This window comes from Lipotes vexillifer, unplaced genomic scaffold (assembly GCF_000442215.2).
Source record: "Lipotes vexillifer unplaced genomic scaffold, Lipotes_vexillifer_v1.1 scaffold397, whole genome shotgun sequence".
Classification (NCBI taxonomy): domain Eukaryota; kingdom Metazoa; phylum Chordata; class Mammalia; order Artiodactyla; family Lipotidae; genus Lipotes; species Lipotes vexillifer.
In genome coordinates this window covers 2,686,437-2,712,211 of record NW_006772681.1, presented here as the reverse complement: position 1 = coordinate 2,712,211, position 25,775 = coordinate 2,686,437, and the positions used below count along the sequence as shown (strand labels likewise).

Sequence of the window (25,775 nt, the reverse complement as noted above, 5' to 3'; positions counted from 1 at the left end):
GGTTTGTTTTTTTTTTTTTTTTTTTTTTTAATGTTTCTTTCTTTCATAGAAAGGTTGCAGGGTGGACACCTTGCTTAATCCTGGGCAAAACAAAGGGATATCTTCTCCCTCTTTCCTCCTGCCCGTGGTGGCCCCAAGGTGCTGTTTCAGCTACCCTAGAAGAGTGTAAGGGTTTGGCCGAGGCCACTCTCTCTGAAGGTCTCCTCCAGGCTCAGGAATCCCTCGGTTTCCCAGCTGCTCCCCACATTCAGGCCTGGTGCCAGTCCCCAGTGACCTAGCCAGACCTTGCAGGGACCTCACCCGCTCCCTGGAGTCCGCTGCCTCTTTGGGTAGTGACTGCTTCACGCACCCCCTGCCCCGTGATCCCTTTATCGATGCTCATCCTCACCCCTGTGGGTTTGGGGTACCCAGCCAGGTTCTGGGCTTTGTCCTTCTGAATCCTCAGGCCCAGATGGTGTTCAGAGAGGTACCACGCCTTGCTGATGGGATTTGGGGGGAGAAGGTGGCTTGAACAGTGCTGCTTGCAACTGAGGCTGATTTAGGCTCTGTGAGCCCCTGTGGAACCTCATTTGCTGCCTGGGTAGAGGTGATGCTCCCTTAGTGTAAGGCGAGGGCCCGGGGAAGAGAGTCACACTGTGATCCTGAGTCCCAGGCCCTGCCCTCCTCCCCTGCCCACGTCCCTCACATGTCAGGTAGCTTGTCTCTTCCTCTCACACTCAAAACTCAGACTTTTGGTTTTCTGCTCCTTGGGTCCAACTTAGCCTGTTTCTCCTAATCACTGTACAGGAAGGAAAAATCAGTCACTCCCCCACCCCACTCTGGCTTTCCCCCAAGCAGGTCTGAGTTCTAGGAGGGCCCCAGGAGGGCTTGGAAGAAGGCAGTTGATGGGCTAGGCATTAGTGTCCCCCCAGGATTCCTTAGGACTTGGAGAGCAGAGCCAGGTGGGTGGCAGGAGTGCTGAGATCCTCCCCAGATGCTGGAAACCTCTTGCAGGTTTTCAGGTCGTCCTGGTGGAGCCTGGGGCGTCTCCCCGCCCCACGCTGAGGCGTGTTCCGGCCTCACGGCAGCTCTGCTCTTCTCTTCAGAAACACGGCCGGGGCCAGGTGCTGTTTGACCTGGTCTGTGAGCACCTCAACCTCCTGGAGAAGGACTACTTTGGCCTGACCTTCTGTGATGCCGACAGCCAGAAGGTGCCTGGGCTGGGGAGCAGGGCTGGCTGGAAGGCCTGCCCTGGGCGCGGGCGCGGGGGGTGTCTCTTCCCTTAGGCCCCCATTGGCCTGGCCGCAGCCCATGGCTTCCATCAGTCCTCAGATCTTCAGTAGGTACCTTCTGTCCGCACGCCTCCAGGGTCCAGCCTGCCCTGTCCATCCTCAGTTCTCTGTCTCCCCTGTGCCCCTTCCTTGGGGGCCTGCAAGTCAGCCCCAGATGGGTATCTGGAGGGCCGTGGCATGGCTTCCTGTGGGAGCTGAGGCACTCACCGCCTTCCCCAGCCTTGGGAAGCTCCCGCCCGCGTTGCCTTCTTCCCACCAGTCCCACAGCAGCCGCATTACCCGTTCACCGTGCTGCCTCCAAGCAGTGCCAGGCCCAGGGCCCCGGGTCCCAAACTCTGAGTGAAGCCAGGCCTCATTCCCTCACCTCCCAGTCCCAGGGGAAAGGACCCAGACAGCTCAGCCAGGGAAGGGTGTTCCCAGCTAAGGGGCTGTTGGCAGGCCATTTCGGGACGTTTCTCTCTCCTAGCCCTACCCACGTCCCTTCCTCCATCTCCCTCTAAAGAACTCTATCTTCTCCTACAGAACTGGCTGGACCCCTCCAAGGAAATCAAGAAGCAGATCCGGAGTGAGTGACTTGCTGTGGTTGGAACTGGTAGTGGAAGGTGGAGGGGGGGCTCCAGGCCTTGAGGGCCCTAGGTGTGCTGCTCCTTCCTCCTTTGGGAAGTGCGTTCGGACCTGCTCGTTTGCTGTGTGTGGCGCATCTTGGGGAAGGCAGGGTTATCGTTTTAGAGGTGAGGAGCCTGAGGCCTGGACGAGAGGAGTCACCCAGCAGGTTAGCAGAGGGATCACAGCTGCCTTCAGGACGTCAGCCCTAGAAGGGACCTGCAGAGTCATCTAGGACAAGGGGACAGACCGATGGCCTCAAAACAGCCACCCTTCTGTCCAGGGCCAGTGCAGGCTTCGGTGATCAGTGACCTTTGACTCAGCTCAGAATCCTTGTCCCCACAGTACTCTAGGGCACTGCCAACTGAGAGGAGTGAATGTGTCCTGTGTTTAATGATGGGTGACTGAGGCCCAGAAAGAGGCAGTTATTTACCCAAGATCACAGAGTGAGGTATGGGCCACGCCAGGTCTTGAGCCCTGGCCCCCTGGCACCATCCTGCACTCTTTTCAAGGCCTGGGTCAAAGACAGATGAGCAAGCCAAAAACCTGTCTTTTCTGGCCCAGAGGAAAAAAGGCATGTTGGGAGGGGCGGGGCAGCCTTCAAACGCCAGAAGGGGGAGGTAGGTGGCCTCAGCCAGGGGGCAAGGGGTGAGTGGGGACTTGGAGCCTAGAGGCAGCGATGCCTCCACTGGGGGCTCCTCCCCTTGGCTGTGCTTGGGCTTCCTGGTCCCCTGGCTGGAAAGCTAGAGCCAAGCCCGTTGCCGTGACAGCAGGCAGCTGGGCCTAGGGATGCCAGCTGACTATGCAGGAGGGGGCTTGAGGGATGCTTCCTGTAGCCTCCTGTAAGTTGGAGATAAAGAGGCAGGCTCACGGACAGAGACCCCCTTCTCTGGGGCCAACAGGGTCCTAGGCCTGGCCTTTATGCTGTCCCCAGGAACCCCAGCCCAGCTGGGAGGCCTGGCTGTCACGCCTGAAAGAATCAGAGCACACACAGCGGCTGAGAGTGTTAGAGAAGGACCAGGACCTTAGAAAAGAGAAGCTGCTGACAGAATCTTTGGGTCTCGACTTCCTCCCCAGGGCAAGAAGTGATCCCCTCGGGTTATGAAGGAGCAGGGCTTCCTCATTTATTAGTAAAGCCACAGTCTGTGTTCCTACCCCTGCAGTCTCCACCCACTCACCTCAGTTCTGGCTTCTGGGGCCCCCACAGAGCAGTTTTTTACCCACTTTCTTGATTTGTGACAACTCCAGCCTTCTGAAGGTGGCACCTGAGTCCTTATGTCCTGGCCTTCAGAGTTGGGTATATTTCCTCCCAAATCTCAGGGCCCATCACCTAGGGCACTGGGGGCAATCCCTCCACCTCTCTGGATTCCCACATCTCCCTAGCAAGTGGATTAGTGATTACTGCCTCACTAGGTGGGGATGAAGGTTCAGTGATGTGAGTGTGGACAACAGCCAGCACATAGTAGGTGCTTCACATAGTAGGAGGCGATCTGGTGTGATGGTTAAAAGGATAGACGCGGGAAGTAGACTGCCTGGATTTGAATCCTGACTCCATCACTGCTTCTCGTGTTATTTAATTGCTCTGTGCCTCATCATCTGTAAAGTGGGGGTAACCCTTATCTTTAGGGTTGTTGTGAGGATTAAATGAGTTATTAGGTGTTCAACACCTAAAAGGTGCCTGCCCATAGTAACACCCAGTTTGTATTAGCCATTATTATTATTATTAATTATTACCATTATTCTCTCGCTCTCTTTTTTTCTTGGCTGTGCTGTGCGGCTTGTGAGATCTCAGCTCCCCAGGACTGAACCCAGGCCATGGCGGTGAAAGCCCAGAATCCTAACAACTAGGCCACCAGGGAACTCCCCCATTATTATTCTTGAGACAGGGGTTGTTTCCCCTTGAGGCTGCTGTTTCCGAGGAGTCAGCTGCAGTCAGGAGCCTAGGTTGTGGAGTCATATGATCAGAGGCTAGACCTGTTTTCTATCGCTGACTAGCTGGGTGATCCTGCGAGAATGACTTAACCTCTCAAAACCTTCATCTATTAAAAGGAAAGTCTACCTCAGGATTAAATTCCAAAGATTATTCCAAATTCCAAAGATTAAATTCCAAAATCACGTGTAAAGTTCTTAGCAAGCCAAGCGACCAGCACTTAGTAAGTATTGGAGACATGACAGCTGTAGGGTGAAGATGGTGATGCCTGCAGGGACAGGATGGTAGTGATGGCATGGCCTCCAGCCCTTCATGTCCACAGCCCTGCCCTGGATGGGCCTCTCTTTCTCACTTTGTCAGAGGTCCCTTTAGAGCACGGAGCCCAAAATGCCCCAGGGGTGGTGTGACCACTGTTCTGGTTTATGGCCTTTCATCAAGGCCTCCTCCCTCCCCCTCTTCTTAAGTGGTCATCCCTCTTGGTTTGCAGAGCTTGTTTCCAGCTGAAACCGCAGCGTTTATTTTTCTCTACCTTGTAAATGTGTACCATTGATTTTTCGTATCTAAACATGGAGGTTAACATTTATCCCTGTGAAATGTTCTTTGTTACTTTTAGCCCATTATATTTGCTTTTGGGTCTTGTTTATAATCCAATTCTGCCATCTGAGATGGAGTCAACATTATATAGGGCAGAGTTTTGCAACATGTTTTCTGAGAAACTTTAATCTGGAAGGATGCCCTATGACAAATAGATGCAACACGTCAAATGGATTTTGGGAACTCTTGAATGCACGTCCCCCTTCAAGAGGTGCAATGCACAGTAGCAGAGTGAGGGCTCTGAGAAGTCCAAAGTTAGGAAACCTGTTTAATGTGGTATTTTCTAGATTAATTATCTTCCCACTAATGTCCTGGGGCACAGACTTTGGTGTAGAGGGAAGAGCATGGGCTCTGGATCCAGGTGGCCTGGGTCTGAACCTCAGCATTGCCACTTCCTAGCTTGTGACCTTGGACTGGCCACTTTACTGCCTGGGCCTCACCGTCCTCATTTACAAAATGGGGATAATCATTATCAAGGACTTACTTACAGGGATGTTGTGAGGTTTAATGAAGCAATGTTTGTAAAGTAATTAACAGCAAGCCTGGCACGCACCATTGTTTTCTTTCTTTCTACCTTCCTTCCCACTGCTAGTTCACAAGTCTGTTAATCTGGGCCTCAGTCTCCTCATCTGTCAAGTGGGAATAATGTGCCAGCCTCTCTTATTGGATTGTCCTAAGACGATTGTTATGGGAAGACTGAAAAATTGCCCATGGCATGGTGCATCTGGGCCACCCATGGGGGGAGATGGGGCCTCTCTGATCTCTCCCCCGTCTTCTCCTCTCAGGCAGCCCCTGGAATTTTGCCTTCACAGTCAAGTTCTACCCCCCTGACCCTGCCCAGCTGACAGAAGACATCACAAGGTGAGGGCTGGGGAGGGGTGGTGGTGGAGGGGGATGGACACAGAGCCCTGGGAGACACAAGGTGGTATATGGGTACATGATGGCAGGTGCAAACCCAGATGCCTACTGAGGCCAGGCAGACAGCATCAACAAGGGATGCCAACTCAGTGCAAGAGAAAGTGATGCAAACAGAGTGGTCGATGGCGACTGACCCTTGACTTCAGAGGGGGAGGTGTCACAGGGAACAGTGGGGCTCAGTGTGAATTCAAGAGGACAGATGCCGCTTAAAACAGTTGCTGTTCTGCTCGGGCAGTCACTGCCATGTGGGAATCAGGCCTGATAGTTGGAGTGAAGCTAGAGATTTGAGAGTAAAAACCACACTTTTAAAATATTGGCAACTAATTTAAACTCTTAAAAAGCATGGGGTGGGCCATCTCTGGGTAGGATAAACCAGACATGTCTGAAGGCTGATGTGCTGGCTGGACCGCCAGGTTTTAACTTTGGGGATAGGAGGGATTAGAACACAGATGCCTTTGCAAGTGGGAGTTTCGTCCTGTGTGCTACTCTGTGCACATGGCAGGTGAGTGGGAGTCAAATGAGGCATGTGACCACCCCAGGGAGGCAAGCCCAGGCTGCTGGGGTGAACGTGGACTGTAGGTGCAGGCCTTGTGCCTCAGTGCCAGTAGATAACAAGGCTTAAAGATTAGAAAGGGGGGCAAAGCATCTCTCAGGATGAGAGCTTCCATGGGGCTCATCCTGCCTCTGAAATCCAAATCAGGGAGGGGCCTTTCTCTTTATCTAAGCCCCTTCCAAAGAGATAGTCTTACTTTACAATATCCTGGGGCTGTGTCTTCCTTGTGCTGGGCCCTAAACACCCACCAACCATAGGATGTGGCTTGGAGTTATTCCTACAGCAGGAGAGGGAGCTACTAAGCCATCCTCTTGTCTCCCATTGGGTCCCTCCTTAATCTCTGCCATTTGCCAGGCAATGGGCCAAGGTCAAGATACGGACTCTGGCCTTGGGAGATAAAACAGATATCCCTGGAATAGATCAGACCTGAGGCCTTGGCCTCATTAGCCCCGCTCTAATCCCTGAGGTCAGCTTGGGGCCAAGGTGGCAGCGGCAGGGTCTAAACTTCATTCCCGAAAGGGCTGAGAGCTTTAGACCAATACAGCCCCCATCCCCTGCTCTTGCCCACTGGTGCTGGGCAAGACATTGGGCCTCTTTGTGCTGGTCCCTGGACATTGGGCCTCTAGGGACACCAGGAAGGAAGTTAGCCCTGCCCGGTGTGGCTGGCCTCAGAGGATGGGGTGGTAGTAGCAGCTGATTTAGTCAAAAATATTTAGAACCCAAATAAACTGGTCAGAATGACAAAGTGACTGAAATGAAGGACTGATCAGTGTGTTTGGTAATGATTTCTGAATTTGGAGACTTTTGAATGATATGCTTATAAGCCCACACTCGATGCCTGTAATGTTTGAGCCGCTGCTGGCTCTGAGCCTCTGCCGTGGCTCTGAGCGCACACTGAGGCCGCATGTGTTGTACTTTTGGCCAGAGCTTCAGTTCTGACTGCAAAATAATGTCGTGGAGCAGTAAAGACTATACTAAGTAAAAGCCACTTAAAAGGAAAAGAAACAAGTCATTGGGAAAAAAATGGTGAAACATAGCAAAGTGGGCAAGGAGGTATTGTAGGCTGAGCATGAACTGGAATATTAAAAAAAATACACAGTAACTTAAAAAGCAATAAAAAGTGCTTTGAAATGGTTCTAAAAGTTGTAAAATCATCCAAGTGTGCATGAAAGTTATAAAAAAAAATCATGGCCTAGTGGTTGGAAATGTTTCTTTTAAACCAATTTGGACAATTCATTTAGAGCTGGAGCCAAATAAAAAAGTTTTGAGAAAACATTGGCAAACAGGTTAGTCCAGACAGTGGAATATGGTGCAGAAGTTAAAATGAATAAAGTAAGGTCACGTGTGCTGACATGGGAAGGGCTCTAAGGCACATAGTTGGGAGTGAAAAAGCAAGCTGTGTGGTCAGATATAGCATTTGATAGCATTTACATGGTAAAAACACCCATGAACCAAAACTACATGCATTTAAAAAAATTTATTTTATTGAGGTATAGTTGATTTACAGTGTTGTGTTAATTTCTGCTGCACAGAAAATGGTTCAGTTATATATACATATATACATATTCTTTTTCATATTCTTTTCCATTATGGTTTATTATAGGATATTGAGAATCATTCCCTGTGCTATACAGTAGGACCTTATTGTTTATCCATTCTATATATAATAGTTTGCAACTGCTGATCCCAAACTCCCATTCCATCCCTCCCCCACCCCCTCTCCCCTTTGGCAGCCGCAAGTCTGTTTTCTATGTCTGTGAGTCTGTTTCTGTTTCATAGATAAGTTCATTTGTGTCATATTTTAGATTCCACATGTAAGTGATATCATGTGGTATTTGTCTTTCTGTTTCTGATTTACTTCACTTAGTATGATAATCTCTAGTTGCATCCATGTTGCTGTAAATGGCAATATTTCATTCTTTTTATGGCTAAGCAATATTCCATTGTATGTATGTACCACATCTTCTTTATCCACTCATCTGTCGATGGACATTTAGATTGCTTCCATGTCTTGGCTAATGTAAATAGTGCTGCTGTGAACCTAGGGGTGCATGTATCTTTTCTAATTACAGTTTTTTTCTGGATATATGCCCAGGAGTGGGATTGCTGGATCATATGGCAACTGTATTTTTAGTTTTTTGAGGAACTTCCGTACTGTTTTCCATAGTGGCTGCACCAATTTACATTCCCACCAACAGTGTAGGAGGGTTCCCTTTTTGCCACACCCTCTCCAGCATTTATTATTTGCAGACTTTTTAGTGATGGCCATTCTGACCGGTGTGAGGTGGTACCTCATTGTAGTATTGATTTGCATTTCTCTAATATTTACCGATGATGAGCATCTTTTCATGTGCCTATTTGTCATCTATATGTCATTTTGGAGAAATGTCTATTTAGGTCTTCTGCCCATTTTTTGATTGGGTTGTTTTGTTTGTTTTTGTTATGGAGTTGTATGAGCTGTTTGTGTATTTTGGAAATTAAGCCCTTGTTGGTTACATCATTTGCAAATATTTTCTCCCAGTCCGTAGGTTGTCTTTTTGTTTTGTCTACGGTTTCCTTTGCTGTGCAAAAGCTTGTAAGTTTGTTTAGGTTCCATTTGTTTACTTTTGATTTTATTTCTATTGCCTTGGGAGACTGACCTAAGAAAATGTTGGTACGATTTATGTCAGAATGTTTTGCCTATGTTCACTTCTAGGAATTTTATGGTGTCCTGTCCTATAGTTAAGTCTTTAAGCCATTTTGAGTTTATTTTTGTGTATGGTGTGAGGGTGTGTTCTAACTTCATTCGTTTACATGCAGCTTTCCAACTTTCCCAACACCACTTGCTGGAGAGACTGTCTTTTCTCCATTGCATGTTCTTGCCTCCTTTGTCGAAGATTAATTGACCATAGGTGTGTGGGTGTATTTCTGGGCTCTCTATTCTGTTCCATTGATCCATATGTCTGTTTTTGTGCCAATATCATGCTGTTTTGATTACTGTAGCTTTGTCGTATTGTCTGAAATCTGGGAGGGTTATGCCTCCTGCTTTGTTCTTTTTTTAAAAAAAAAAATTTATTTATTTATTTTTGGCTGCATTGAGTCTTCATTGCGCCATGTGGGCTGCTCATCGCAGTGGCTTCTCTTGTTGCGGAGCACGGGCGGGCTTCCGTAGTGTGGCTCATGGGCTGTAGAGTGTAGGCTCAGTAGTTGTGGCGCATGGGCTTAGTTGCTCCGCAGCAGGTGGGATCTCCCCAGACCAGGGCTCTAACCCATGTCCCCTGCACTGGCAGGTGGATTCTTAACCACTGCGGCACCAGGGAAGTCCCTCCTGCTTTGTTCTTTTTCCTCAGGATTGCTTTGGCAATTCTGGGTCTTTTATGGTTCCATATAAATTTTAGGATTATTTATTCTAGTTCTGTGAAAAATGTCATGGGTAATTTGATAGGGATTGCATTAAATCTGTAGATTGTTTTGGGTAGTATGGCCATTTTAACAATGTTAATTCTTCCAATCCAAGAGCACGGGATATCTTTCCATTTCTTTGAATCATCTTCAGCTTCCTTTATTAATGTTTTATAGTTCTCAGCATATAAGTCTTTTACCTCCTTGGTCAGGTTTATTCCTAAGTATTTTATTTTATTTTTGATGTTATTTTAAAAGGGATTTTTTTCAGCAATAATGGAGCTCCTGCATGCAGAGGATTGATAACTTGTTCCATGGTGGCAAGAAAGAAGTCTTTTTTTTTCTTGCTGTATAGTGTTTCAGTTTTAATAATTTTGAAGCACTTGGATGCATTCAGAAATTAAAAACCATAGATTAAAAAAATAAATAAAAGGGATTTTTTTTTTTTTACATTTCCTTTCTGATATTTTATTGTTAAGTGTAAAGAAATGCAACCAATTTCTGTATGTTAACCTTGTATCCTGCTGTCTTGCTGAATTCATTTGTCAGTTCTAGCAGTTTTTGCGTGGCGTCTTTAGGGCTTTCTATATATAGTATCATGTCGTCTGCATATAATGACAATTTTACCTCTTCCCTACCAATTTGGATACCTTTTATTTCTTTTTCCTGACTGACTGCTGTAGCAAGGACTTGAAATACTATGTTGAATAGAAGTGATGAGAGTGGGTATCCTTGTCTTGTTCCAGATTTTACAGAGAAGGCTTTCAGCTTTCACTGTTGATTATTATATTGGCTCTGGGTTTGTCATAAGTAGCTTTTATTATGTTGAGATATGTTCCCTCTATACGCATTTTCATAAGAGTTTTTATCATGAATCGATGTTGAATTTTATCAAATGCTTTTTCTACATCCATGGAGATGATCATGTGAAAACCACATGCATTTCTATATGTCCATGGAGGAAAAAGGTCTAAACACCACAGGGATAACAGGAGTGACCTCTGGGGGAGGGAGTTAGGACTGAGAATGTACATCAAGAGGAAATTTAGAATTATCTCTAAAGTTTACATTTTTCCCACAATAAGAGTATATTAATAGTATAATTAAAAATACATCACATTTAAAAAAAATGGTTAAACCAGCAAAGCAGTCCTAATTTAGCTTGAAAATGAGTTAGAAATCGAAAATGTTCCTATAGTAGGAAAAATCCCTCAAACTTAGAAATGAACAAAAATGCTTAACGTTGCACGAAATGTTATATAACCATCTTCTAGGATACACCCAAAGTATTAACACACGACATGCCAGTGTCTGGGAACGTTCCTCTTCTGCTGCGCTGAGCGTTGAGCAGTTGGTGCTGATGGATCGGTGGGCAGCTGTGCCTGGGGGAATCTAGGGAGGGAGTGGCCCCCATGCCCATGCCAGCTCTCCCCTGTGTCCAGATACTACCTGTGCCTGCAGCTGCGGGCGGACATCATCACGGGCCGCCTGCCCTGCTCCTTCGTCACGCACGCCCTGCTGGGCTCCTATGCCGTGCAGGCTGAGCTGGGTGACTATGATGCCGAGGAACACGTGGGCAACTACGTCAGTGAGCTCCGCTTCGCCCCTAACCAGACCCGGGAGCTGGAAGAAAGGATCATGGAGTTGCACAAGACGTACAGGTGAGAGGGCCTCCGCCCAGGCCTCCCCTTGCTCCTTGCCCTGTTGGCCAGAACCTTCCTGGCTAGGCCACCAGATCGTATGCTGTAAGGACCCCACCTGGCTCTGCCGTTAACGTGAGGTGTGTCTGGGAGCACATCATCTCATCAGATGGGAATGATGGTAACTTGCTATGTGACCTTAAATGACTGCTTGGGACTTCAGGTTCTTAAGCTCTTGTACTGGTGTGGTAATTCCCTGTCCTTGGCCTCTGAGAATCGGTCTCTTTAACTGCCAATTGGAGATGATAATAATGATTGTGTGTCCCTGGGTAAGTGTCCTGATGTCTCCGGGCATAAAGTTCAAAAGTTTACATTCTAAAGCCAGACCGTCTGGTTCACCTTTTGGCTTTGTCTCTTTCTAACCAGGGGATCTCGGGCTGGTCATTTCACTTGCCTGTGCTTTAGTTTCCTCATTTGTTTAATGGGGGCACTAATAAAACCTATGCTGTAGGGTCCTGGAGGGGCTAAATGGTGCATATTAGAGACACACTGCATGGTGGCTATTATTGTTGCTCTGTGATTTGAGGGGCTGGGTAGTTGATTGTGCAGTGGAAAGCAGCTTGTGCCAGGAGTTAGAAGATAGTTAACTAGTTGTGTGATTATGGGCTGGGTATTTAACCCATCAGCCCCATTTTTTACCTGTATTTGTAAGGACTTAGATTATCAGTGTTTCTCAACTACTGGTATTCGGGGCAGGAGAATTCACTGTGCAGGATGTTTGGCATCCCTGGGCCCCAGGCATTAAATGCCCATAACACCCCCTCAGTCATTGTAACAACCAAAATGCATCCCCCATTTCCAAATCCCTGCCGTGAGGGGTGATACCCGCTCCCTGGGGGGACCCTTGGAACTAAATGATCCTTTTAAGCTGGGAGTACTTTGGATTCTAAGTCCAGGCTTGTCAGGGGAACCCAATGTGATAAATGACGTGGAAGTGTATTGTAAACTGTAAAGTGCTATGCATGTGGGAGGGGGTATGGTGATATTATCACATTGCTAATAAGGATGGAGGGAATGAGGAGGGTTGCGTCCTGGGGAGAGAGGCCATCTGGAGAGAGGCCCAGGTCCAGAGGTGGAGGGATCACGTACATGGGGAAGAAAGCCTGCTGGGGTGTGATGGGACACGAGGTCTGGGTGGCAAATGTGTCTCTCAGAGACTTGCACACCAACTCTGATTGGCTAGTAACAGCTGCTGTTGTATTGTGTTGAGCAGGATACTGAAACTGTGCAGCCGGTTAGCAGTGTCTGCCTGGGTTCTTTGTCATCCCTGTTGTAGGCAGCAAGGTGTGTTAGGGATTCGCAAGAGTCCTAATAATTCAGAGAGGGAAGTTCAGATCAATCTGCGCTGGAGAAATCCTAACGGCCATCCCTTCAGCTGTAACAGCTCTTTTGACTTAAAGCAGATTGATTTCCAGTGTCCAGGTATTCTGTGCAAAAGCTCTCCAAGGTAGACAGAGCACAGGAAACTGAGGCTATGAGACGGATGTAAACGAAGTGGCTGGGAACGTGAACCATGGAGCCACATTGTCTGGATTCAAATCCTGACTTTGCTACTTAATAGCTGTGTGCCCTTAGGCAAGTTATTCAACCTCTCTGTGCCATAGTTTCCTCATGTATAAAGTGGGAATAGTGATATCTACCTTATAGTCCTGTTATGAGGATTCAAATGAATTAATACATGTAAGGTGCTTGGAACAGTAACCAGCATGTAGTACTCAATAAATGTTACTCAGTAAATGCTGTGAGAGTGTACAGTTTCCTGGCAGCCAAAGCCAAGAAGGAACTTGATGAATTACATAACTCTTCTTTTCAGAAAGGAGAGAGATTCCTCCTTTCCTCAAGGACGATTAAGTGGTTTCTGATACAAAATTCTGCGAAAAATAGCCTTTGTGGGTAATAATTTAGGAGCCCCTGGGTGATAATGATAAGCAATGTCATCCACAGTGGTTTCACTGTCGTGAAGAAACAGAATTTATGGCTCCCATTGAATCCAGTGGCAGAATGAGGCAAAAATCTGGACTCCCGGCTGAGGCCTTGAACGCTTCCTGGAGAAAATAAGGCTGGACCTGAGCTTTGGCAGGAGATGAGAGTTCAGTGGACTGAAGTGGGGGCTAGGGGTGCACTGTCCGGCACTGAGAGCAGAGGTGAGGGACCGGGGAGGCCCAGCCACACTCCTGCTCCAGAATGCTTGCCTTCCTGGGATCACATGTTCTGATCGCGGTCATCTTCGGCTGGCAGGACTCAGGCCTTGGTCCTTCCACCGGCCACCAGCGATCACTTTCTTTCCCTTAGGGGCATGACCCCAGGAGAAGCAGAAATCCACTTCCTAGAGAACGCCAAGAAGCTTTCTATGTACGGAGTAGACCTGCACCATGCCAAGGTATTGCTGGGCGCCAGGGTTCCCCTAGGTTCTGGGGGGTGCTTCTGAGGAGTAACCAGGGCTTTCTGGAGGGCTTGGTGTGCCAGACTCTGTGTTACCTCCAACCTGAAGCCTTTTCTCTTCTCATTTCTCATAACTTGACGTTCCGTAACCCTTTATTCCCCATGACCCTTATTATTTTCTCCTTGTATTATATTTATTTATGAATCTATCTGTGCCACCGCTAGATTGAGAGCTTCATGAGGGAAAGACATAGGCCTTAACTTATTTCTGTATCCTGAGCATATAGCATATGACTTAGTATGCACAGGTACCCCTAACTGTTTGCTGGGTGAATGAATGATTGAGTGATTGATAGAGAAAATGATTGAACAAGTGAGTGGGTGAATAAAGGACAAAATGAATGAACAAATGGCTCTGTGACGGATTAGTCAGTGGGGCTCCAGCATGGATGCTCAAACCCTGCTCCTGAGGGCTCATTACAAGCAGAGCTCAGAATGGGGTTTCGGGGTCATTTCCACGGTCCCTTCTCACACAGGACTCTGAGGGCATCGACATCATGTTAGGAGTCTGTGCCAATGGCCTGCTCATCTACCGGGACCGGCTGAGGATCAACCGCTTTGCCTGGCCCAAGATTCTCAAGATCTCCTACAAGAGGAGTAACTTCTACATCAAGATCCGGCCTGGGGAGGTGAGCCTGCCTTGGGAATCCCTTCCTCCAGGACCAGCTAAAGTGGAGGGGACCCCAGCAGCTGGGCCTGGGTTTTTTCCTACCCAGGATACATGGATGGAGGTGCTGGGTGCTGGGTAGGGAGACAGTCCTCTTTTGCTGGGGCTGTCTACATAGACTTTGCACTTTAGGTATGTGCCTGCACACACACACACACACACACACACACACACACACACACACTCACACACACGGGAGTATACGCATAAAGAAAACCACATATATTCAGGTTATACAGATCAGGGAATGTTATGTCCATGTCCTGATTTGCTTACATGTGGTACTCATACGAAGATACACACAGACACACGACTACACACACATTGCAAACATGAATATGCCCACCCTCCACATCCCGCCCATCACAAAGTCCGCTTGGTTCTACCTCGAGAATAAATGCGAGCCCGTCTGTTTCTGTCCCTCTGTCCACTGCACCAGCCACCGTCTCTCCCCTCCATCCCTACACTGTCCTTCTCACTGGTCTCCCGGCCTCCACTGCCACTCCAGGCCATTTTCTTCAGAGCTGCTGGAGAGAGCTTAAAAGTTCCTTGCATCACTTCATGTCAAACCCACCCCACTCCCACTCCTCACTTGAACCTTCTGAGAGCTCTCCTTAGCTCTTGGACTCAAGTCCTAACTCTGTCTGGCCACCTGCCTCTCCCACTTGCCTCTGCCCCCGCTGCCCCACGCCCACGCCCACGGGCACTCCAGCCCCTTCACCCTTCTCCGAGATCCTTGAATAAGCAAACTCTTTCCTGCCCGAGCCTTTTGCATTTGTTGTTCCCTCCACCTGAAATCCTCTGCCCCACCTTCTCACATAGCTTTGGTTCCTTTCCCATCCTCCAGTTCTCTGCTCAGAGATACCCTGTGTAGAGGGCGTTCCCTGATCACCCTTTCTAAAGTAGCGCGCCTGCGCGCCTGTGCAGGCATTCCCTGTCACACCACACATCTCTATCCATTCCTTTGTGCCCTTATCAGTATCTGAGATGAGCTTGTTTACCCATTTATCATCCCCCCCACCCCACCCCCAAGAATCTTCTGTCTTGGTCACCCTAGTGTCTCTGTTGCTTAGCTCTGGACCTGTCACAGATTAAGGGCTTGATCCAGCTGATTGATTAAATGAATGAATAAATGAACGAACAGGCCAGAGTCATACAGGCCTGAGAAAGAGGTTCAGAAAGGATGGACTGGTGGTGAGAGTGGGCCCAGGCCTTGCTTCTGACCCACCCTCCCTGGTTTTGCAGTATGAGCAGTTTGAGAGCACGATTGGCTTTAAGCTCCCAAATCACCGGTCGGCCAAGAGACTGTGGAAGGTCTGCATTGAGCACCATACATTCTTCCGGTGAGCCTGCCCCTGGGGTGTGGTAACAGGGGCTGAGGCCGAGGCTGTGAGTGGATGTGGGTGACGGCTGTGTTTCCTCAGTAGGAGGAGTTAGTAGGGACTCTAGGAAAGCCCTCCTCCTCCTCTTTCCCCAAGTCTCTCACCTTCTGGACCACTTAGAGTTGTCACTGGTGGTGGAACAGCGGGACAGAAGGCCAGCTGTGGTCCAGCCTTGGGCCTGGCGTTGCGCGTCTGATCCTCTCTGCTTGCCTCCATCCCTCCCCTGCAGGCTGGTGTCCCCTGAGCCCCCACCCAAGGGCTTCCTGGTGATGGGCTCCAAATTTCGGTATAGTGGGAGGACCCAGGCACAGACCCGCCAGGCCAGCGCCCTCATCGACCGGCCCGCGCCCTTCTTTGAGCGCTCCTCCAGCAAACGGTACACCATGTCCCGCAGCCTTGACGGAGGTATGTCCCACGCTGGAGGTGGCAGGGAGAGTGGCGTGTAGAGGGGGGTGGGAGCATGCCGGGTCCTGTAGAATGAGCAGTGGAGGCGGTGAACACATCACAGTTGATTTGCACCAGGCATGGTGGCCCCAGAGCCCTGCTGCATCTGGGGACTCTCAGTGGGTTGGTCTAGCCTACGGTACCACTTCTGCTGGAATGTGACACTGACACTCTGGGCTTCTCACAACTTCCCTGAGTTGCGACCTTTTGGGGTCCCAGGTTCAGCCATATGGTTTTCTGGGCCCCCTTCCCAAGAAGCTTAGCAGTTCACAGCCTGTCACCATTCTGGAATGGTATATTGTAACTGCAGTGTGGAGCTGGTGATGCCTTACTGGAGGCGAAGGAGTTGTTCCCAATCATTTTTTTGGTTCCACTGGGCTTGGCTCTGGGCTGATTGACATCTAACTGCATGGCAGTCTCCACTGCCCCCATTTCTCTTGAGTTGATAGGTGCCCTGACTATTAATGAGAATTGGCCATACATTGCCCTGTATCAAGCATACCAGGGCTTCTCAAAATGTGGCATCAGAACCAGCTGTGAGCTTGTAAACATGAGAAGTCCCAGGCCTTTACCTAATCCTACTAAATCGGCACCCTTTAGGGCCCAGAACTCTCCCAGGCTATGCTCACGAGTTTACAGGAGAGGGTCAGAAGCCACATGCGGCACTGGGAGTTAGGCAGAGTTAGGTCTCAGCCTTGACACTCACCAGTTGCTCCATGGAGGCAGGAGGTGGTCCATAAATATTTGAATGAAAGGATGGGAGGCCTTGAGCAGCTTAACTCCCCTGGGCCTATTTCTTCTTCTGCAAAATGAATAATACCTACTTCATTGTGTTATAGGGAGAACTAAACAAGTAATACCTCTACCACACCCAAAACAGTTCATGGCACATAGTAGGACCTTAATAAATTGTAGGATCACTAATAAATTATTATTGCTTTTAGGTTTGTAGGGGGTAGCTTGAAGGTAGGAGATGGGGACTTTGGTGGGGGACCAGCAGGTGCTCCCAGAACATATTGGGGCTGGCCTCCACACAAGGCAACAAATAATTTCTTAGTGTTAGTTGTGTGCCAGGCCTTGTGTTAGGTCCTGGGTACGGTTTTTAGTATAAGTATGGCCCTTTCCTTTGAGGAGCTCACAGAATAGTAGGTTTGTCAGCATTCAACATGATTCAGCTGGTGGGAGAAGCATGTACAGAATACAGAGCAGCCCTGTGGAGAGAGGGTTGGGCTAGAGTCTTGAAGGATGCTTAGGAGTTTGCCAGGTGATTAGGAGAGTCTGATATGTTTCCAGTAGTATGGAGGTGAGTCTCGCCCCAGGACTCCCTGGCCGTGTTCGGAGGACATGCAGTTTTTCAAGGGTCCATTTGGGGTTCAGGAAGCTCCCTATTCTCCTTGAGTAAGTACAGTGCTGAGAGCTGAGATTTAAGCAAAGGGAAAGGAGGGCTGTGCTGTCCTTCTGTCCTCCCCTGCAGCTCCCATTACCATGCTGGGGGCTGAATGAAACCCAGATTGTTCAGGGCAGCAAAGATTGGCCCAGAACTGGTGAAGTTCATTATCTAGGTAACTGAAAGGTTACCAGTGGGACCTTTCTCCTTTCGAGGTCTCAATTTATCCTCTGTAAAATGGGGATAGTAATTCCCATCCTAGCCATCAACACAGAGTATTATGTGGATCTAATGAAATAATGTGCATAAATGGGCAGTTTGTCAAGTGATATATATGAATAAAAGGGATAATTATTCTTAAAAAAAAACTCTATGCCAATCCTGAGGATAATTTGTGCTCTGATGATTTTAATGCAGTATTTTCTAGCCATTTTTTCCACTCAGACACAAGCCCTGGGCATAGTCTGGGTTTTGCCCAGTGTCTGATGTAAAGTCTGTAATTCCATCCCTTTCTTTCCTGTTCAGAAAAGGACTTTGGAATGCCAGTGAGTGAGAAAGATGTTATTGCAGGGATCCCCTTGATTTCTCCCTAATTTAAAAAGAAGGTAAATCATGTGCAAACCTCAGAACTTTAACTTTCACTAATAAAAGCTAATCTCACAGTATCTGTGTATTGTTAAATAACGGTCAAGCGAGTATCTGCTACGACCACCACAACAAAAACAGTAACATTTGTGAGCCAACACTGATCGAATTGGCTCACTCTGAGCCAGCCACTGCTTCTCTGAGACACATTAGCTTCTCTGTTCCTCCTCCCAGTTGTCTGAATTAGGTACTGTTTGTAGATGCGCAAACTGAGGCCCAGAGAGGTTGTATAACTTACCCAAGATCACACAGCCAAGAAGAGATGGATTTGAGATTTGAACCCAGGCTCGAGTGCTGTAGAAATCAGGGGAGGGCCTGGCGCTGGAGGTGGCTCTGGCTCTCACCCCCTGAGTGACCTGGGGAAGGCCACGCCACTCCTCTGGGCACTGGCTCCTTATCCCCAGCGTGTTGAGGCTGTGGCGGTATCTGTTCTATACCAGGCATGGTTGGGCGGGCGGTGGGTTGGCTCCTGTTCCCTGTGCCTGGGAGGTGACTCATATGGCCGCCCGGCCATCTCTGCCCACTTCAGCAGAGTTCTCTCGCCCAGCCTCGGTCAGTGAGAACCACGACGCAGGACCTGACAGTGACAAGCGGGAGGAGGATGGCGAGTCTGGGGGGCGGCGGTCAGAGGCTGAGGAGGGAGAGGTCAGGACCCCCACCAAGATCAAGGAGTTAAAGGTACGAGCCCGACTTTCTCGTACCCTCTGACCTGGGCGTCAGGAGGCTGACCCTGGGTCTAGGCTCAGCCTTGACCTTCAGGTGCCCTCAGCGGTGGCCAGGCACCCTTGCTCTGCGGCGCACCACGGACAGGGCCTTGCTCTTGGGCCGTGCTCAATACCTGGAATCTGCAGGTGGGGGTGGGGCATGCTGCCCACCCTGTACCCTTCCGCTCCTTTTGCCCTGCTTTCCGGGAGGGGCGCTCTGTTCCCTGGTGGACTCTGGCCTCTTGCTCACTTCTAATTTGCCCTTTTGCCTGTGATCTGGGTCTGCACAGCCCCCGTTCACCCATGATAGGGTGTCCCTGCAGGCCACAAGGGTGAGGTTCAAGTTCCTGCCACCCGCCCCCATTTCCCACCAACCTGTGCGCATGCTCACGCAGGCCCGCGTGGCCTCAGACTCGCAGGTGTTCACTCACAGACGTGTACCCCCTCGCCCGTAGGGTTATGCACCCAGACGTGCAGACAACGTGCACACGCACACGGGCATGTGCACACACGGGTGTGCTGGGTTTCCATCACGCACCCCCACCTTGGGAGCACAAGCCCCTGAACACACACTGACAGCAAGAAGCATGACTCTCCAGAACCCCACATCCCATCTGCCGAGTGTGATGGGCCGCTTTGCCTCCGGGCCTCCCGCCCCCTTCTTCGCCTTCCTGGGCTCCCTGCTTCACGCCCCGCACCTTCTGACGACCTCACTGCCCTGCTGGTGGCCCACCCAGCTTCCCAGAGTGCTCTGGGCTACCTGCTGGACCAGGCCAGTCGCGGTATCTCTAATCCATTTGCTCTACTGACCCTGCTGGTTCCTTTTCCTCCTCCCACGTCCCGCTAGCCGGAGCAGGAAACCACGCCGAGACACAAGCAGGAGGTACTGCATGGGGCCTGTCCCCACCCACCCAGCCATTCACCCACCCCGGCTCATTTGTCATCACCCCACCATCCACCCCAGGCTCACATCCCAGCACCACCTCAACTTCAGCTTCTCCCTCCTCCTTCACCCAGCCCCACCCTCCATCACCCCCTCCCCATCTTAAGCTCATCGAGAGACTCCAGCACCCCCAACCAACCACCCATGTTTCCCTCCCTCCCCACCTCTCCCTCCCTTTCCCAGCTTCACGCCCTGCCTCTCCAGACCACGCCGTGCTTGCTTCCCACCCACTGACCACCCCCCACTGTGTCCCCCAGTTCTTCCAGGCCATCCTGTGCTTTCACTGAGCTCATCTCCACCTCCGTCCCCCACACCTCCCCCCACTCCCACCCCAAAGCCTCCTTTTGACTCTTCTCCCTGTACCACTGCCTTGTCATATGCCTCCGCATCTGTGTCCCCTGTGTCCCCCCCGACCAAGCTTCTTTTTGTATCTATGGGCAACCAGATGTGGGAGTGGGGGGTGTGGGGAGGGAGGGGCCTCAGAGCACATCTGTCTTCTCAGCCCCAGGTGCACCTCCCGCGGGCGGGGCCCCTGCTGCTCCAGCTCTGCCAGGAAAGCCTCCTCCTCCCATTTTCTGCTTCTCTCAACACCCTCATCCTGTGCTAACCCTTTCTCCTTCCCTTTCACGTAGTGTCCAACTCTTCCTTTGATACTTAACTGCAGGAGAAGTGGGTCTGTTCTTGGGCTGCTGAGGGAAAGGCCAGAGGCTGGGGCGTCAGAAAGGCCTGGCTCTTGGGTTTCAGCCTCAGTTCTGCCACTGACTCTTTGAGGGTCTTGGTAAAGTCCCCTCAGGTCCCAGTCCCCCATCTGCGCAGCAAGGCACTTGGACTAGGTTTCCCCCAGGCCCTTATCCTTCAAGGATCCACTGCTCCCTTCAGCCTTGCGGAACACCACATGCTCACAGGACCAGTGTGGCAGGTTCAAGATGGAAGGTCACCAGCCACGTCTTAGGTCCGTGGCGGCCCAAACCCACCCACCTGTGCACCCTCTATCAGGTTTGATTTCTCAGACAGACGTTGTCCTGAGACAGCTCTGCTCAGGAAGGGATGCAGGAGGTACAGGCAGATGTCTAGAGGGAAAGCAGAGCCTCAGTGGCATCGGTTTCCTTCCTTAGTTAACTTAGGAGTTAATCATAGTGGATCCTTGGATGCTAGAGATAAGCCCAGGGGAACTCTAGCCTTGTCCAAGGGCAAGCTTGCCTTCCGAGTAGTTGTTCCAGGATCACTGATCTGACTTTATAATAAGCTGAGGTTGTCTATTTCTTGTCCTGAGTCCTCAAACAGCTTTGCAGATAAGGGTCCTTGGGCTGCCAGCGCGCCTGCCCTGCCTCCAGAAGTAGGCCGACTACTGCTGGTTCCTGTGCAAAGGCTGGTCCTCACTTGACCTAAGGGCAAGGGTACCTCTGTACCGCCCAGAGCTCCGACTTGGCAATTTAATAGCGACACTTCTATGACTTCAGCTGTACCTGGCTCGGTTCTTGTGCCCAGCCTTGGGACTTACCTCCCTTCTTCCTGGTCTCTAATTCTAATCTTCCTGAACACCCCACAGAGCCCTAGTTTCTCTGTCTGGCTGTATCTCACCCTGTCTGCCCTTGAGGAGTTGGTACCCACGAGGAATCTGGGAGATCCTGGGTGGTTGGGAAAGGTATTGGCTCACAGCAGAGAATGCTGAACATCATCTCTTCCTGGCCCCTGGTGTGGAAGCAGGGCACATTTCTCTGGATGTCCTTGGATTTAGAAGGGCCCTACGGGGCCTGAGCAGTGGCACACGTTGGGCTAGGAGGGGCCTAGACCGAGGATCCTGCTAATAAGCGCAGTGGTCCAAGTCATGGCCAGAGGTAGGCACCAGGATCCAGGAGGCCAAGGAGTGGGCCAGAGCAGCCCAGTGAACAGGACTGGTGATTTCTCACTGTGCTTTGGTTGTAACCAGAGGGAAGTCACCTCTGCGCCTTGTGAAACTAAAGGGAACTTACCCAGACCTGTGGGATTTGGGTTGACTTAGGTGTTGCAAGGCCAGGAGCCAGGCAGGGAAGAAGAAAAGATCGTACTTGGCCAGAAGTCTCCTCTTCTTAACCTTAAGTGCTTTTTGCTCTTCTCTTTAATCTTGAGTGGTTTGTGTACCTGTTGGGGCCAATCATCCCTGCCCTGCTTGGCTTATGGGACGCTGTGAGGGTGAGATAGGGCCATGGATGGGAATCACCTTGCTGATGTAGGGCGGTGATGGGGACCATTACCATTTTCACCACGCCTTGCATCCTCTTCTTGGAGCTGTTCCTCTGATACCTGACTGTCCTCTCTCTGCACCCCAGTTCTTAGACAAGCCAGAGGATGTCTTGCTGAAGCACCAGGCCAGCATCAACGAGCTCAAGAGGACCTTGAAGGAACCCAACAGCAAACTGATCCACCGGGATCGAGACTGGGAGCGGGAACGCAGGCTACCCTCCTCTCCCGCCTCCCCCTCCCCCAAGGGCACCCCTGAGAAGGTCAACGAGGTAGGTCTCACCCGAACCCCTCAACTGGGGCCTTGGGTAAAGACGGTGGGGAAGGTTGCTACGTACTGACTTACCCTCCCCCTCCACGCCCCGTTGCTGCGTAAGGTGGTGATGGAGATAGGGCAGCAGGTTAAGCTGAGGAAGACAAATTCACTCACTCTTGGAATCCTGGGCCCCAGGGACCACCTTGAACAACTCAAAAAACTCACTGTAGCATGGTGTATTTCCCTTCCATCAGCCACAGTGTAATGGGGAAGGGGTGCTGGTTAGAAATGCAGGTTCTGGGGCCCCGACTCGGACCTACTGAATCAGAGTATTTGGAGGTAGAGCCCTGGAATCAGTATTTTAAACAAGTGCCCCAGGTGATTCTCACACACACTAAATTTTAAGAATCCTGGTAGTTCTGTCCAGTAACCAGACCCTTTTGTGCCTGTTGTGAAAACACAGATGGTGGGAGGGTTCCTTCCTAGGAAGATCCTCAGAGCCCACCAGAAGGGAACAGATCCTCTAGGAAAGTCAGAGCTGTTCCTGGTGCTCCAGAAAAAGATCCCACATTGACCTGTCTTTCAGAGTGGAAAGCATGGGGTGTTTTCTCATTGAAAAAGAGAAAGACAGGATCTTGAGAATTCCTCTGTTTATAATCCCAAGCTGGTATTTTTAGCACTGCTAAATCTTGGCACTCTTTACCCCCGTTTTTTTGTTTGTTTGTTTGTTTTGTTTGTTTTTTTTTGCGGTACGCGGGCCTCTCACTGTTGTGGCCTCTCCCGTTGCGGAGCAACAGGCTCCGGACGCGCAGGCTCAGCGGCCATGGCTTACGGGCCCAACCGCTCCGCGGCATGTGGGATCTTCCCGGACCGGGGCACGAACCCGCGTCCCCTGCATCGGCAGGCGGACTCTCAACCACTGCGCCACCAGGGAAGCCCACCCCCCGTTTATGTTAGGTGTTTTCTCTCCAGTGCTGCTGCTTCCTGGTCTTAAACCCTTCTGAGGTCTAGACTTAGAGTGCCTGGGTTTGAATTCTGGCCCTGCTGCCTGCTAGCTGGATGACTCTGGGCTTGTTACTTAACCCCTCTGAGCCTCCATTAGATAGAGATAATAAAAGCACCTAGTTCCCAGGACTGTTGTGAGCATCCAATGAGATAAAGCATGGAGGGGCCAGCAGAAGACCTAGATGCTCAATGTGAGTTACTTATTGTTTCATTTGGAGAGCCTTGGAACTCTCACACAGAAGGTTAATTTCAAATCAGAATCCTTTTTAAAGTTGGGAAGGACCCTCGGAACCCAGTTGGCTCAAGGTCATCATTTTACACATGGGCACAGAAGCTCAGGAAGGGGAAGGACTTGATCAGTGTCATAGCTGATAGAAGAGGGGCCAGAATCTAATTTTCTTATGTCCCAGGCCACTGTATTTGCTATTAAATCACAGCTGCCTGGGAGCAAGACCAAATCATATGAAGACCAGGAGACAGTCAATTGTGCCTGTGCTGCCCTTTAGAGCTTTGAAAATTGATGATGCAGCTGTGATCTAATAAGTGAGCCTTTGATTGAATCAGCACTCCCGTGGCCTCAACATGCCGGGTAACAGAGGGCCTTGTCTAGCGAGGCTGCTGTGGTAGCTCCTTGGCTGGTGATTCACGACGTCAGGGATGCCATGGGGGCCTCTATGGCTGGTGCCATGGAAGGAGGGCAGATCTCTTCACCCACTGAGGGCTTCTGTGGTCACCGCTGGCACAATCAAGACACTGAAGACCCTGGATGGGGCCATGGGGCTGGTCTAGTGATCCAGGTACACACACCCCCCCCTCCTGCCCTGAGAGACACTTGACCAGAGTGGCCTCTAGTCAGTCCTGAAGTCGGTGAGGTGGATGTAGAGGCTTCCAAAGGGGTCAGACTCCAGCAGAGAAAGGAAGGCTGGGCCCTGGAGGGCTGGACTCCGGGGTGCTGAGATGCTCTGAGCAGCCTGGCATGGGGGTGCCCCACCTGCTGGTGATAGCTGGAACTGCCAGAAGATGCGTCTCATTAAAAGGTGGAGTCTGTTCCACCTCCCATCCCCGCTACTGCCTCCCCGCAAGAAGTGTAGTCCATTGCTGGAGAGAAGTCTGGTCCAGGAGCTCACCTTGGAGCGATGGACCTTTTAACTGGCTTACAGGTCCCACTGGCATTTAGAGGCTCTTGAAGATTTGGGAGATGAGAGGAGCTGTCGCCAAGGACTGGACTGGGTCCTTGGGTGAGTGACATCACTTCTTGGAAGCCTCACTGCCTTGTCAGTCCATCTAAAAGGGGACCAAAATTGCCACTCCACAGTGTTGTGGGGAAGGTCGAGTGAAATAATGGATATAAAAGCACTTTATAAACTGGAAAGTGCTGGACAGTCCTGGGGCCACTGCTGATGGTAACTGGAATCCCTGATTCAAACATGGGCTCTCAGGGCGTGGCTCCTTCCTGACCTAAGGATGCGGGATTTACAAAGCTGGGCTATTCACGGACTCTGTGTGTGTGTCTCTCTCCTGCTTTCTGTCTCTCCCTCTCTGTCTCTCCTTCCCTTCCTCCCTCTTCCCCTCTCCTCCGGCCCTGGGCCTCCCCTGCAGTCCCAGAGGACCCAGGACACCTCTCAGCAGGACTTGGCACCTGAGCCTGGGACGGCCACAGGCTTGGAAGTGTTCACTCAGAAAAGCCTCGCAGCGTCTCCTGAGGTTACTGTCGTCACCTCCCCACCCACCCAGAACCACCCTAATAACCTTAAGAAAACCCTTTCTCTGGGCTGAGGGGGTGGGCCAGACTCTGCCCTGCAGGTGGGAGCAGTGGGTAGCTCATGTTGGCCCTGTGCTGTGACAAGTGAGCGTCCCCTGTCCCAGGGGTCCATAATGGGCCAGCCCGTCCCTCATCCATGGTTTCTCAGGAAGGATAGGACTGAAACCATTCAAGGAAGACAGAATGGTCTGAGTCGCCTTTGGCTTAAAAAGGGCAGGTAGAAATGACCTCTCAGGTCCCGCTGAGGCAGGTGACCTGGAGGCAGGTTCTGACTGCTAAGCTTGGGATCAGGGATCATGGCACCTAAATACCTCTGCTCTGAGGTCTTGTCTCTCTTCAGAAGCCTGAGTAAGGTCTAGCAGTGACTAATTAGCCCCTCCATCCCCTGCTTCCATTCTCTAAACTCCCCTTGAAGTTTGGGTCTGTCAGGGTCCCCAGGCAGGCAAAAGTGGGCGTCTTTCACCAGGGAGCATCCTTGGGGTTGTACAGATGTCGGTGAGGCAAGAATTCTAAATGAGGAGAGCATTGCTTCTCTGCCCAGGATGGCAGTAGGCCGAGGGTCCTCGGAACTTCCTGTGCCCCTGCGTGGATGCCGGGTGGAATCCAGGCCCAAGAGCAGGGGGCTGCATCCTCCCTCTTTGCTGGGACTTCATAGACCGTCGGGATTGGAAGGGACCGATTGATCATCTGGGTGAAAATTCCTTCTCTCTGATAACCAACCCTCCTCTGTTGGCATAGTGTGTATGAGGGCATATACCGTTCTGCATTCCCAGAGAAAAATATTGTAGCTGCTAGAAACGTCCTGGAACTGTAAGAGAGCCGTGAGTCAGCTACGTAAGTGGTAAAACATAAATCACAGTTCTACTCTGAATTTTTCCTAAATGTAAAATTAAAAACAAGGCTAGGAGCACTCTTGAGAGAAGTTGGACAGGAGTCAACAGCATCCCCAGGTTAGGGAAGCAGTGATG

At 50.4% G+C, this 25,775-nt stretch overlaps 1 protein-coding gene across 3 annotated transcripts in view; it reads left to right on the top strand.

Annotated features, from left to right (window-relative positions):
- EPB41L1 (erythrocyte membrane protein band 4.1 like 1) overlaps window positions 1–25,775 on the top strand; it is a 70,004-nt gene that overhangs the window by 18,856 nt on the left and 25,373 nt on the right. For 2 of the 3 annotated variants that reach the window (XM_007447753.1, XM_007447752.1), the window contains exons 2-11: window positions 1,086–1,190; window positions 1,794–1,836; window positions 5,184–5,259; window positions 10,693–10,911; window positions 13,243–13,330; window positions 13,869–14,021; window positions 15,305–15,402; window positions 15,671–15,846; window positions 18,447–18,595; window positions 21,874–22,056. In XM_007447753.1, the coding sequence (XP_007447815.1) occupies window positions 1,086–1,190; window positions 1,794–1,836; window positions 5,184–5,259; window positions 10,693–10,911; window positions 13,243–13,330; window positions 13,869–14,021; window positions 15,305–15,402; window positions 15,671–15,846; window positions 18,447–18,595; window positions 21,874–22,056 (1,290 nt within the window). Of the gene's footprint in view, window positions 1–1,085; window positions 1,191–1,793; window positions 1,837–5,183; window positions 5,260–10,692; window positions 10,912–13,242; window positions 13,331–13,868; window positions 14,022–15,304; window positions 15,403–15,670; window positions 15,847–18,446; window positions 18,596–19,468; window positions 19,505–21,873; window positions 22,057–25,775 lie in introns of all 3 variants that reach the window. The other variant, XM_007447751.1, reaches the window with a different exon arrangement.